This window comes from Oratosquilla oratoria, unplaced genomic scaffold, assembly GCF_046742065.1.
Source record: "Oratosquilla oratoria isolate Oo_2021 unplaced genomic scaffold, ASM4674206v1 SCAFFOLD64, whole genome shotgun sequence".
Taxonomy (NCBI): Eukaryota; Metazoa; Arthropoda; class Malacostraca; order Stomatopoda; family Squillidae; genus Oratosquilla; species Oratosquilla oratoria.
The window spans coordinates 450463-464315 of record NW_027467728.1 but is presented as its reverse complement, the minus strand read 5'-3'; the positions used below and the strand labels follow the sequence as shown (position 1 = coordinate 464315).

The 13853-nt window shown below is 36.6% G+C and overlaps 1 protein-coding gene across 1 annotated transcript in view; it reads left to right on the top strand.

Annotated features, from left to right (window-relative positions):
* Positions 1-5495: 5495 nt before the first annotated feature.
* The window catches only part of LOC143023823 (armadillo repeat-containing protein 8-like), an 83187-nt gene continuing 74829 nt past the window's right edge, over positions 5496-13853 (top strand). Inside the window, exon 1 of the mRNA XM_076182447.1 lies at positions 5496-5624. Within this exon, the coding sequence (XP_076038562.1) occupies positions 5526-5624 (99 nt within the window). The 5' untranslated portion in view covers positions 5496-5525. The remainder of the gene's footprint in view (positions 5625-13853) is intronic.

Genomic DNA, 13853 nt, shown 5'->3' with positions numbered 1-13853 from the left:
TGTTCATAATTTCCGCCATTTCAATTTCCTGTGTATTTAACTCCTCTTTGTCTTAATTTCTCCAAATCTTGTTTGTTTTTCAGTTTGCTGTTTACAAATATCTAAAATAGTTTTGGTTGATCTTTACATTTTTCTATGACATCTTTTTCATATTTTCTCTTTTCCTCTCTGCACGCTTGTACATATTCATTTCTATAACAAGTATATATTTTCCATTTTTCTGGTCTTCTGTCTTTCTTCCATTTGGTCCAAGCTTTAACTCTTTTGTCTTTTAACTCCCTACAATTTTTTTTGTACCAGCACTTTATATATTCTTTTTCTTGTTTTTATCTTGGGACATACTTTTCCACTCCTTTTTTTTTTTTTTTTTTTTATAAATTTTTGTCAAAATATTCCATTTCTCTTCCACTGTTGTTTCTTTGTATATTCCTTCCCAGTTTTCTTTTTGAAAGAATTCTCTTATTTTATCAAAGTTTGTTTTTTCATACATCATTCTTCCTTTTCTATATTGTTCATTTCTTTTCATGTATTTTCTTCATTTAGTTCCAGTTCAATCAGTATATGGTCACTTTTACTTATTGGTGTTTTATATTCAATATTTTCTACTATTCTAGGTTCAGATGTGATTATTAGGTCTAGTATCAATGGTTCTTCTTCATTTCTATACCTAGTGTTCTCCTGTATCCACTATGTCATTGTATGGTTAATAATCATCTCGAGTAGAACATTTCCCCATGAGCCTTCTCCACCCTTTACTGTCATCTCTTCCCAGCAGACTTCTTTGCAATTAAAGTCGCCCATCATAACTATTCTTCCTCCATCTTCCATTATCTTATTTAATGTTATCTTTGTGTCCTCTAACATACTCTTATGTTCACTCTCTTCCCACGAGGCTGTTTTTGGAGGCACATAATTTATCACAAACTTTCTGCTCTTGTTATCTCTGTCTTCCACTTCGATCATAATCATCTCTACTGTATTCTTTCCATATGTGACACACCTCACATTTATATCCTTCTTAGTCAGGAACATAACTCCACCCCCTTGTTTTGTCTCTCTGTTTCTAATCCAATAATTATATGCATCATGTCCTACACTGTTGGGTGGTAGTGGACCTTTTAATTTCGTTTCTACAATTCCCATTATGTCCGGTTCTTTTTCCTTCAGATAATCATTCAGCTCATTCAATCCTGTTATTAATCCATCTATATTTGTGTAAGACACTCTTAGTTTTCTGCCACTTTCATTGTGTTCTCTGTTTCCTTTTTGTTTTTCTCTAGTATTTCGAATTTTCTTACTTTCATATTCACTACTCTCCAATAGAATTTCTCTTTTTCTGACTCTGTTCTGTTCTCGTTTTTTCCTTAGCTTCGTGTCTTTTCATTTTTTCCTCCTCTCTTTCCTCTTTATTCATTTCTCTTTTTATCCATACCTTTTTTATATTGTTCACCTGTTGCTAGTTTCCCTGTTTTTGATAAGATATTCTCTGCCGTATTTTGTGACCTGAATTTAATCTTAATTGGTCTGGTCTTATCTGTATTATACTTCCCGAGTCTAAACTTCTCTTCAATTTGTTTCATGATTTCAGGTTCATCTTCCTGAACTAATTCTAGTAATCTGCTTACTTTTTCATTTTCCTCATTGATTCTTGTGGTTCTATCTGGGTTGTGTTTATCTTCCATTCCTAATATAATTATACATTTCTTTTTATCTGCTAAGTCTCTTACTATATTCTCCTTCGGTCTCATCACTTTAATAACTGAGTCTTCAGTTTGTTCTTTCATTTGCTGTTTAATTATGTCAGTAAATGCAACTTTACTGTTTTCTTGGATTGTCTTCCAACCCTTAGCTTCTTTAGCTATAGCCTCTTTGTTTTCTTTATTATTCCTCTTTAATTCTTCATTCTCCTCTTTTACTTCTTTTAACTGTCTTTTTAGTTCTTCTATTTCCTTAGTTAAGTTTTTGTTCGCCTTCTCTAGTTCTTCCAATCTTTCAACCCTTTGCGCAATTTTTGACATTCTACCGAACCTACTCTCCCAATGTTCGGTCATTTGTTCAAGTTTTTCCTTTAGTCTTGCCAGTCGGGGGAGGTTGGTATCCCCCCCCCCCTCATTAAATCCCTGGAAATTATTATCCTCACCTTCTATTGTGCTGCTCATATCTATGTTTCTAATCTTTACATTTTTGTTAGACCCTTCATCGTTACTAAATTGATCCCGCCCGCGTTTGTTTACATGGCGTCTGCCTGCCTGGACCAAGTCCTCTCCTTCCTCATTTCCTTCAGTAATCCCTCCCCTTCTCTTTTTTCCTCACTTTCCCACTACACCACGAGCAATACAGTATGGGCTGTGTGCTCTCATGTGGGAGGGTGATAGTTCTCTAGTACGACCTCAGCATGTGATCCAAGAACGTGATGAATCACACAGCATACATAAACACAATCCGATAACTCTTCCTTCTCAGCTGAGAGCATAGTCTAGTGCTGGGCAAATACCGTTAATTTCAATACCGGAATTCCCGGTAAACAACAATGCCGTTACCGGAATTACCGGTATTTTACCGGTAAAAGACTCGTGAGGTAGTAGTGACGTCCCAAGTTCGAGTCGCCTTTATGACTTAAATCTAAACAAATTTCATCCTACTATGGCGTGTAGTCACAACTCAAGTTTTGTAACGTCGTCACTATAAAAATCCTGCGCTCCGAGTCGTTACTCCAACTCTAGTGGGCGGTGAGTAGGGAGGGGGTGCGTGTATGGTCACAGCATTACCTCCTCTCCCTCAGTGCATAGGCCTACGCACCAATCCCCCCCTCCCCCTCTCACACTCCACTTCCGTCTCTATGTAAGTGCAATTTCATACAAAGAATATATTTTTCACATAGAAACACAATTTCATAAAAGAAAAATAATTACATGCATCATTTTTACACATTACACATAAAAATTAATTTCCAAAATCACCCATTTTTCATTTAGTCAGGACAAAGTTTTTTTGTACAATTGAGGTTTTAAAGGTTTTGTGTGAGATGAATTGACATATGTAGGTCATTTTCATAATGTTTTTTTTTTTACCAAGTTCCTCTTATATTAGGCTCAGGAACACATAATCTCAACCCTTTGAATTTCTGTCAGTTTTTTTCAATTGTTCATAGTTGTCATTTTTTATATTGGAATTACGTTAATTTTGTATTAGCAGGACTCTACGATCCCTATATTTATATTATAGTACCTTTAAATGGACAAAAAACACACGCATATATTTTATTTTAATTTTTTATTCTGTGTATCCATTTGGATACATGCCCACCGGAATCGCCAGCGCGCGCCACCTCCACCAATCTAGGGTAAGGCTCGCAAATATTAGTTACTTAAGACTACGCGAATAATAATTACATGCGTATCACTAACAAAATATGATTTTTGAATAACACGTTACCTTGCGTCGTAGAGGCCACTTCAATGGGCAGTGTTAATCCACCAGAATCTTTGATCGTCTCTGCCCGCTTATTCTTGTCTCTGCTTTCCGTGAGTCTGTTGTGGTATACTGTACTCCATGCCCCAACCCATAGCTTATATATATATATATATATATATATATATATATATATATATATATATATATATATATATATATATATATATATATATACATCCTTGTCAGTCATCACTCGTGCGAGTCTGATAAGTGTATTTGTGAACTTGTTTGTGATTAACTCCAATACAAGTACAGTACAAATAGATTGTAACATGCAGATGGTGTCTTTCATGAGCAACTGCGTACATTTATGTAAATATGCATATATTAATAAACATTAAATATAAAGTTAAATATGAAGATCTGGTAAGTGTGGAAACAGTCTCTCCAATCTCCCCGTTCTGTGAGCTTTCATGTCCGTTCTACAAACTTTACAACGTGCCTTATTTCCATCCTCTTTCACTTCCGCTAACCATTTTTTAAACAGGGGATCCTTTAACCAGGCAGACTGAAAAGTTTTCGAGTAGTTTGACCACCTCTTCATTTCTAGATCACATAGGCTGACTAATCGAATACGTACATTTTGCACTGAACCTCTGCGGGCCGAGATGCGAACAAAACGATCTAGCACGTCTGTTAATTTTCATATTCGAATACGTACATTTCGTACTGTGCATCTGTGGGCCGAGAAGGGAGCAGGACGATCTAGCACGTTAAATACGTTCCTGTTAATTTTCATCCTACGTAGGGCCGTCAGTACTGTCACTCAGTACCACAAAGCCGAAACGTGCTTACCGCTCTCTGAGTATTATGGGATAGCTTATTGGTTAACGGAGCCTAAACGGTAGCAGATTTTTTGCTGGTAAGCTACCGTCAAGGTTGTCACCGATAAAACCCGTAACTACCGGTAGCTGCCCACCACTACCGTCACTCAGTACCACCAAGCCGAGACGTGCTTACCGCTCCACGAGTGTTTGGTATAGCTTATCGGTTAACGGAACCTTAACGGTAGCAGAATTATTGCCGGTAAGCTACCGTCAAGGCTGTTACCGATAAAACCGGTAACTTTACCGGTAGCTGCCCACCACTAGGCCATAGTCTAATTTTCTCCAAGTGCTCCGGGTAGCTGAAGTTTTTCTATGTCTGTAATTTTTCTGGTTAATGTCAAACTCCTGCATTTCACCTTTTTATGGTGTCACCAGAGTTGGTTGCAGTTTTCAAGTACTGCATGTACAGCCTTCCAAAATCATCACGAGTTCGTGTTCCCTTGATCTTAAAACTTCTGAGGACTCATCCACCCATTTGTTTGTTCTTTTTCTATTGTCAGACTGTGGTGCCAAAAAGTAGCGTCGTCATTCAGGTGAACGACAAGAACTTGACAAGTGGACTTTGTGAAATAGCTTGACCTCCTTCCCCCGGTGGTATTCCTTTGATTGAATTCGGATTGTGCCTCGGTAATATCGAATCGCACCTCAGATACACATGGTATATTTTACAGGCTTCTTGGTCCTAATTGCAACCTTCCAATTTCTAAATACTTGAGGACATATTGGAGACATGTTTTCCTCTTCTTGTCAATACTGTTGCTACACTGAGGGACACAATGCTAGCCTTCAGCTGTTTGTGAGAGTCCTTTCTCTAATTCTTAAATCTGCCACCAGATTTCAAACATTGCGTTTTTGGGGCAAATACAGAATGACATGTTCAGAATGGTAGGAAGACCTGAATTGTTTTGTGTTCTGCTTACGATAACTAGTTGTAATTACTAAGTCTTAAGTTTGATATCCAGACGCTTCTATACATTTTCATGCATATAAGCGTATATGTAAGTATATAAAGGGTTTACCTGGATTTTAATGTAATATTTTTTTGTTTCATTATCGCAGTCATCGACAGTAACATCTGGTAGAGTATTTTAAAATTACAAAACAATAATATTTGAGTATCGCGTATTTTCTGCTTTTAGAATTTAAAAGAATAGTAAAAGGAATGTTCGGTAGTGTTCTAGCCACTATGGTGAACGCATTGGAGTAATTTTGTTTATATATCAGATGTACCAAAACACAGCTGTCAGGACAAACGTAGGACCGGTTGACAATTGTGCGTTTACTCATGAATTAATGGTAATGGAGGTTCTTCCTGCGTATATGGTAAGCACCAGTCCATGTTACAGTGTTTATTATTTTCAATTTTCTAATTATAACTTTTAATAGTGAGGCTTTACTGTTGTTATTATTGTTTTGACATCTCCAAAGTTAACCAAGGAAACTATTGTTAGGTAACTACCTATTTGTGTTGTGTTAAATCCTGAATAAAGCGCAGTATTATGTTTAGGCAATAAATAACCTATGTAGCATACCATTATGGCTTAGTGGTAAAAAAATAAAGAAACTAAGTAATTTGTCTTTAAACATCAGTCTTTCTATTTATTCTATGCCTTCCCACAAGGATCTAAGTATCCTTCTTTGGAAGACCTTGTATTTTTACATTTCGTTTTCACTGACCCAATTTCACAGTTTTTATGTGTTATTTACAGTGTCAGGTTTGTGAATAATACTATCCATCGAGTAGAAGTGTTTTTAATATCTAAAAAAATAAAATAAAATAATTCAAGGGTAGTCCACTGTGAACCACCAGAATATTGATTGAAGTATGTATTTTTTTTTTATAAACTGTAGTCATTTCTGTTCCTGATTATTTTCATTTTTTATATATTGGACATTAGGTATTATTGTATTTATCTGCATAGAGTGATCAGGAGACCAATAATGGACCTCTGCAAGTGGTTGTCCTGCAAGACGGTTTTGAGATAGAATATCTCCTTGTCACCCACATTCAACACTTGGCACTTTTGTGGTATGGTCCTATCCAGAAACACAATTTGCTCCTTTATCTGTCCTATGCTAAATATAATAAAATCATTTAACAACAATCCTTTAATCTAATCAAGGTAATTTATACATTTGGTGATGTAGTGCCACCATTTCATCTATTATTTATTAAATAATAATTCCCGGCCCTGCAGTAATAAAAAAAGGTTTATGGAAATTTATTTAGTCTTATACAAGGATGGATGGGGTTTTCTGGCTGGAATCACTATATTCCAGGAGTGGCGAGAACTTTTCTATACCTTCACATCTATTTGGAGGTGGAGACCCAAGGGGCTGATCCTTGGTCTCCAGACCAGGCTTAAGATTTTTCTCTACCAACTTTGACTGTATTTCCTCGACTCTCATACAAATGGCAACTGCTCCTTTCCTCCTACAATTGTAAGCAGGTAACAATAAGTCCTACACTATACAATACAAAGAGTACTGTATAGTATTTCCTCTTAGGGACGGCTATGGAAAAGTCCAAGGACTATATGTAGCCCCCAATGGTCTGCAAGTTTCCTTTCAGTGAAACTTGAAACAACACATATTATCTGCAAATTTGTGTATTTATGTAATTTATAAAAAAAAAATTATTTGCTGGATGTTCAGAAAGTTGATTATATGTACACCTTGTACATTTCTGTTCATTAATACAGTTTCTGATATTGTAGTAAAAACTTGGACATATAAAACATTGAACAACATCATAAATTTCGTACAATTTATTTCTTCCACATAAGTTTCCCTTGATCATATACTGCTTTTCAAATTTTGAGGAAGCATTATGATACTATTGAAAATGGGAGAGAGTGTAAATGATACAAGTGAATGGAAAATGAATAAAAAAAATTATATGGCATTAATCTTTTTATTTATGTATTTATTTTGGACAATTTATAGTTTCACCCAACCATAGAATTTAATATGTGGCTTATGTGTATCTGGTGAGAAATGTTGTGATATGAATAATGGTGTACATCATTTCCATCGCAAATGCGTACTTTTGAAGTAATTAAGTATTGAAATTATGCACTTATGCGTACATCTCCCGAACGCATAAGTGTGGGAAATCTGGGTTTTTGGGTAGGGAAGACTAATAAATGGATTAATGCGCATTGCAAAACAGGTATAAAATGAACAAAAACAAAAAACAAAAAAAAATCACATTTTAGGGCCGGAGTCCCACCTAACACGAGCGGTTATGTTTGTTTTTCCCAACGATTCGAAAAATGTCTCACTAGATCAGCAACATTTACCGAAGTCCACTCCAGCCGCGCAAGACTTCCTAACTGTAAACTAACGTTACCTCCAATAGGTTAGTTTACGGTTACCAACTCTTGCACGAGCGGCTTCCCTAAATCTAGTGGTTATAGTCACAAATACTCTCAATCGTTAGTAAACAAACATGGCGCTGTGTGCGGTACCCGCCGAAATGGGATATTTTTGTTTTTTTATGTTTCTTTAGTCTTCATTTTATACCTGTTTTGCACGCGCATTACTCCATCTATTAGTCTTCCCCACCCAAAAACCCCGATTTCCCACACGTGCCCTCACATCGTTTGGAAGATGTACGCATAAGTGCATAATTTCAATACTTAATTACTTCAAAAGTACGCATTTGCGACAGAAATGTTGTACACCATCGTTCATATCACAACATTTCTCACCAGAAACACATAAGCCACATATCAAATTCTATGGTTGGGTGAAACTATAAATTGACCTTTATATTTATTTTTATTTATTTATTCTTCTAATTATTTTTTTCCTCATTTGATATTGTACTTGAAATTTTTGTAAATTTCTGCTAAGGTCCATGAATCTTAGTCCCATTTGTAATTTTTTGTTTGAAGTGGCTGTTATAGGAACAAAATGAAGGCTACATATCTGAAGAATGTCAAGAAAAAGTTTTCCATATAGACACATCAACGAGAATAGCTTAAAAGATGTAAATTATAATACATCAATATATGTTATTCTTGGCAGAAATTGATAATAGAAAAGGTTGCTAAAAACTATAAACCAACAATCATAGTCACTTCAGTTGCTTGAAATGCCACCTTTGTTTTGGTAGAGGCAGAGGCTGTAGAAATTAAAGTATGATAAATTTGTTGATTATAACCTAACCGGTAATTATAGAGGTCATAAGGGTTGTCATCATCATCTCCGACCTCTGAATCTATCAAAACAAAGATGGCATCTAAAGGAGTCGAAATGACTTCATTCGTTTCTGTATAGGTTTTAGCAATGTTTTCTCATTGATTTCTGTCAAGAACAATATTTATTACAAAATTAATTTCTAATTTTCTAATGCTATACTGCGTAGGTGTGCACTTCTAAAAAAAAAAAAAAAAAAAATCTGTTGCCCCAGGTCTCTCTTATAGGAAACACACACAGGTCAACCAGACTGACCCAGTTGTCACTCAAGGAAGATAGATTTTTTTTTTTTTTTTATATAGAAGTGCACACCTACGCAATATAGCATTAGAAAATTAAATAGGAATCTTGTCAATTATAATACATCAATGTAATATACGTTTTTCTTGGAAATCAATAACAGAAAAATTGCTATGTTCAATACATGAGCAAATGGAGCCATGGCGACTCCTTAAGACAAAGGATTACAAAGGCGGAGCATGCAGACAGGTGACCTTTTGGTCCATAACTAGGTCGGATGCAAAAAAAATATATAATGATAAAAAAAATATAACTATAAAAAAATGAATAAAGAATAAATGCATAGGTATGGTTAAATAATAAATAAACAGGTAAATAGTAAATAATATTAAATTGACAGATACATAATAAATGAAAATCAAGCAAATAAACAAACAATAACAAATACTGTAATATAAAATAAATGGCAGTCATTACAGCATCTTGCTTGGATGATGCCATCTTTGTTTTGACAGATTTGAAGGTTGAAGACAACAGTAACCCTGATTACCTCTAGAATTATATGTACTGCATTACCAGTTGCAGGTTAGATTAGAATAGATGAATTGATCATATTTGAACTTTTTTTTTACCTCCACATCTATCAAAACAAAGATGACATCTCAAGCAGCCACCATGGTTCCATTCGTTAGTGTGTTGCTTTTAGCAACCTTTTCTGTTATTCATTTCTGCCAAGAAAAATGTATATTACATTGATGTATTATAATTTACAAAATATTTCATTTTCTAATGTTGAAACTGATGGATGGGGTAAAAGGGGCATTGGGAAAGGGTGATGTTTGTGGAGGAAGGAAGGGAGAAGGCAGAAGATAGGAGTGAATGGAGAATGGTTGTGTATGGATGATGTTGTGATGGGGGGTGGGGGTGCAGGAGTAATAGTGAATGATATTTTGACGCAATCCAAAGGGATTTCTCCCCGTCTTCTATTTTTCTTCATGAGATGGAGAGTGGGGATTGCCAATTAAATGAAGCAGCCTTGCTGTGGATGTGCTGTGTCTTGCTACATTGCCTCTGACCCCGGGCAGTGGGCAAGATGCAGGGATGACCCATCATCCAGGAGGAGCCAAGATCAGAGGGAGGGAGGAGGGTGAAAGGGAGTGGAGTATGTGGGGATGGAATGGGTGGAAATGGATTTTATGTTTTTATTTTTTGGCTACCTCTCTTGTGAAGGGGAAAAAGTTATTGGTATGGTATATCTATGTATGTTGCATAAGTGTGCACTTCTAAAATTTTACCAAGACTTGGGATAGTTTGGAGCAGTATGGGATGAGGTGTTCAATGTCTTCAGTTTGATGGTTATATCTAAGTTTGATTCTATGGCCAAGCCTATTCTGTATTGGAATTCTTTTAGAGGTGGATGGTGTCCTGTATACAATTGTGCTATTGTGGTTCCTGCTTCTTGTGAGAGGGATTTTCCTGTGGGCCTTATGCTGGGGCAGAGAAGGTTTCGTGGAGTAGTGATTATGGTAGTCTGTCTTGAAGAGCTTATTTTTCTGTTTTTATGTAGATATATTGTGTGGTACTGGTGGTAGATTATTGAACATGTTTGTTTAGTATGCTGCTCTTGTTTTTTATGTTCTGCTGGTTATATTTGTGTGATATAATGTGATAGGTGAGTGGGGTTGAGGGCTCTAGCATAGAAATGTATACCTTTCATGCACATGTAACATCCTATGGGGGAGAATTTTTATTTCTGAGTGCTGGTGTCCTGTTTGGGTGGTTTTGATGTATTTTGATATTACTTTTCAAAGCATTATTTTGTATAGTTTATAAAATGTCTGTTGCTGATTGTTGGGAACCAAGTTGTGGAAGAGTCAAGTGTAGTTCTAATGAATTGTTTGTAGACTATGATTAGATTTTAGTATGCTTATGTTCTTGTTGATTTTTACTATCTCATTATTTATATGTGGGCTGAAGGTCATACGAGTGCCAAAAGTGGGCCTAACATTTATGGTTCTTTTGCAGTGGGCAGTTTTGGCTGTTTAGTTTCACTTGTATAGTTCTTGCCTAGTTGGATTCCCTTTGGAAGGAACCCCATACTGGCTAGCATGCCAGTCCATTTTTACAAGAACAAGCCATCACAGAAAATAATATGAAAAAACTGGAATGTGTGCTGTAAGCCTCAAAAGATATAAGAATGATGATTTCCTGTTGGATGGTTTTTGTTTCATTGTTGTGTAGGGTGAGCAATGTTATTGATGATTTCTGGGGTGAAGCTTCCTTTCTTTGACCTCATAGAGCCATTGTTCTTATCTGTCTTGGGTTGTTTTGTAGTGTTTATGCTGGGTTATTGTTATTAGTATCAGGTCATCTGCATAAGTTAGTGCTTTGGTGTGAAATTCTGGGGCTGGTTTTGAGAGATCACTAATGAGGAAGTTGAATAGCAATGGAGGTCTCCACTGCACAGTCTTTTAGTCCCAGAAATATTGTGTTACTCTACATTGTGTAACTGATAAGAAGTGCGTTAATGATTTTTTGGCATTATTATATATCTAATCTATTTGACAGTATATATCTGAGAGCTTTATCAAATGCCTTGTTTATGTCTGTAGCTACCATAACTGTTCTTTCTGGTGGAGCTTTTGTATTAAATCCCTCAAACGCTTGTTTTTTGTGAGTAGCATGCTGGTGGAGTGACCCTCATTGAATTCATGTTGGTTAGAGGAGATGGGTAGTTTACATGTGTTGCTTTCTCCTACTGATCTTTCCATCAATTTGGATATAGTGGAGAGTAGAGAGATTGGTCTGTAGGATGCAGGGTTTTCTGGTGGTTTATTTGATTTTAATTTGGTTATTATGTGGGCTCTTTATCCAGGTAGTTGGAATTTTATTGTCATTAATGGATGAAGAAATGATGCATCTCCCCAACAATTCCATCCTCTCTGCTCTTTTTATTTCTAATGGCTGAAGGGGGTTGGGGTGGGATGTGTGGTTTTGTCATGAAATGAAGTGATGAGGGTAAACAAGTTTTGGCTGTTGGCCCTGCTGTGGAAGTGCTTTGTTTTGATGCTTTGCCTCTGACCCACACAAATATGGTGAGGGAGAGATGATCCTTTATCTGAATTGGGGAGAAGGTGGGAGGGACAACAAATGGATTGATATATATATATATATATATATATATATATATATATATATATACACGTATATACATGTGTATATATATATATATATATATATATATATATATATATATATATATATAAATGTGTGTGTGTGTGTGTGTGTGGAATGGGTGTAGTTTGGGTATATGCTTTGACTGCCACCCAATTTGAAAAGGGGAAAGGGCCTTTTGGCCTATTTTTATATGTATATAAGTAATGGAGGATCTAGAGACATTGGGACAAATTATGGGAAAGGTGGAGGGGGAAACACGGGTCTTTATCTGATTATCGAGTTTATTCCTGACCGGTTTCGCTTACAATAGCTTCTTCAGAGGAGTGTTACTCTGGGTCGAAGTTGGCGGTGTATATAGTGAGTCAGGCCCACGTTCCCTCCTTGTGGAGTGGTTGGTGGCTGGTTCCAGTACATGTCAAACAGCACCGGTACAATATGATACAATAAAAGTAATATAATAATAATACAACACACGATCTATGATACAATATACAATATAAATTATAATATACAATATAATATACCAAATCATATCATGGTATATCACATTATAATACAACATAATAATTAGCATCGATACATAATCAATAATAATAAGAATAAATATGAAAATAAATGTCACCGTGATATTTTGTCACCGTGTTATGTCTGAGTTGTCCTGGGCGTCTTTCATTCCATCCACTCCATTTCTCCCATCTCCCGGCCCGTGCAGTGTCCGGCAGTCATGTGTGATGTTTCACACATGACTGCCGGACACAGCACGGGCCGGGAGATGGGAGAAATGGAGTGGACGGAATGAAAGACGCCCAGGACAACTCAGACATAACACGGTGACAAAATATCACGGTGACATTTATTTTCATATTTATTCTTATTATTATTGATTATGTATCGATGCTAATTATTATGTTGTATTATAATGTGATATACCATGATATGATTTGGTATATTATATTGTATATTATAATTTATATTGTATATTGTATCATAGATCGTGTGTTGTATTATTATTATATTACTTTTATTGTATCATATTGTACCGGTGCTGTTTGACATGTACTGGAACCAGCCACCAACCACTCCACAAGGAGGGAACGTGGGCCTGACTCACTATATACACCGCCAACTTCGACCCAGAGTAACACTCCTCTGAAGAAGCTATTGTAAGCGAAACCGGTCAGGAATAAACTCGATAATCAGATAAAGACCCGTGTTTCCCCCTCCACCTTTCCCATAATGGAGGATCATCATAACCATGCACCCAGGTTTCATCATCTGTTATGACATTTTTTCTGTCTTTTCATCAACATTTGAGCATTAAAAGAACATAGATTGATGCAACATGGTTTTTGTGGTGACATAGTACATCTTCAGTTTTCTTGTTACAGTTGTGTGGTGGACACTCAAGCAGTGGCTTCCAAGTAGATGATAAATGCCCACAGTGTCAGGGTTAGTGACATTCTGTCACACATATTTTCATAGACAACACAGCACTGACAAATGGGAGAATGACAAGTTACAGGAAAAACTGAAAAAGACAAGTTTTCAGAAGGGTGTCAAAATATGTATCAGAAACAAGACTGCCCCGGCAAATCCTCTTTAGCGAGTTGGCCACAGGAGGACGCCCACGTGGCCGTCCCGTCCTAAGGTACAAAGACCAGCTGAAGGCCACCCTGAGGTCTACCACAATTGAGCCAGAGACCTGGGAAGAGGTCTCCAGTGACTGCTCAATCTGGCGCAACACAATTCGGGCTGGAACGGAGAGGTTCGAGATCATGCGAAACGAGAGAGATGAGGAAAAACGGCAACTCAGAAGACTTTGTCTCGCCGCCCCTCGTCCTCCCCCCATCCATCCAGTGCCCATCATGCCCCAGAAAGATCAACACCAGAATTGGACTACACAGCCATCTCAGACACCATAAATAGAAAGAA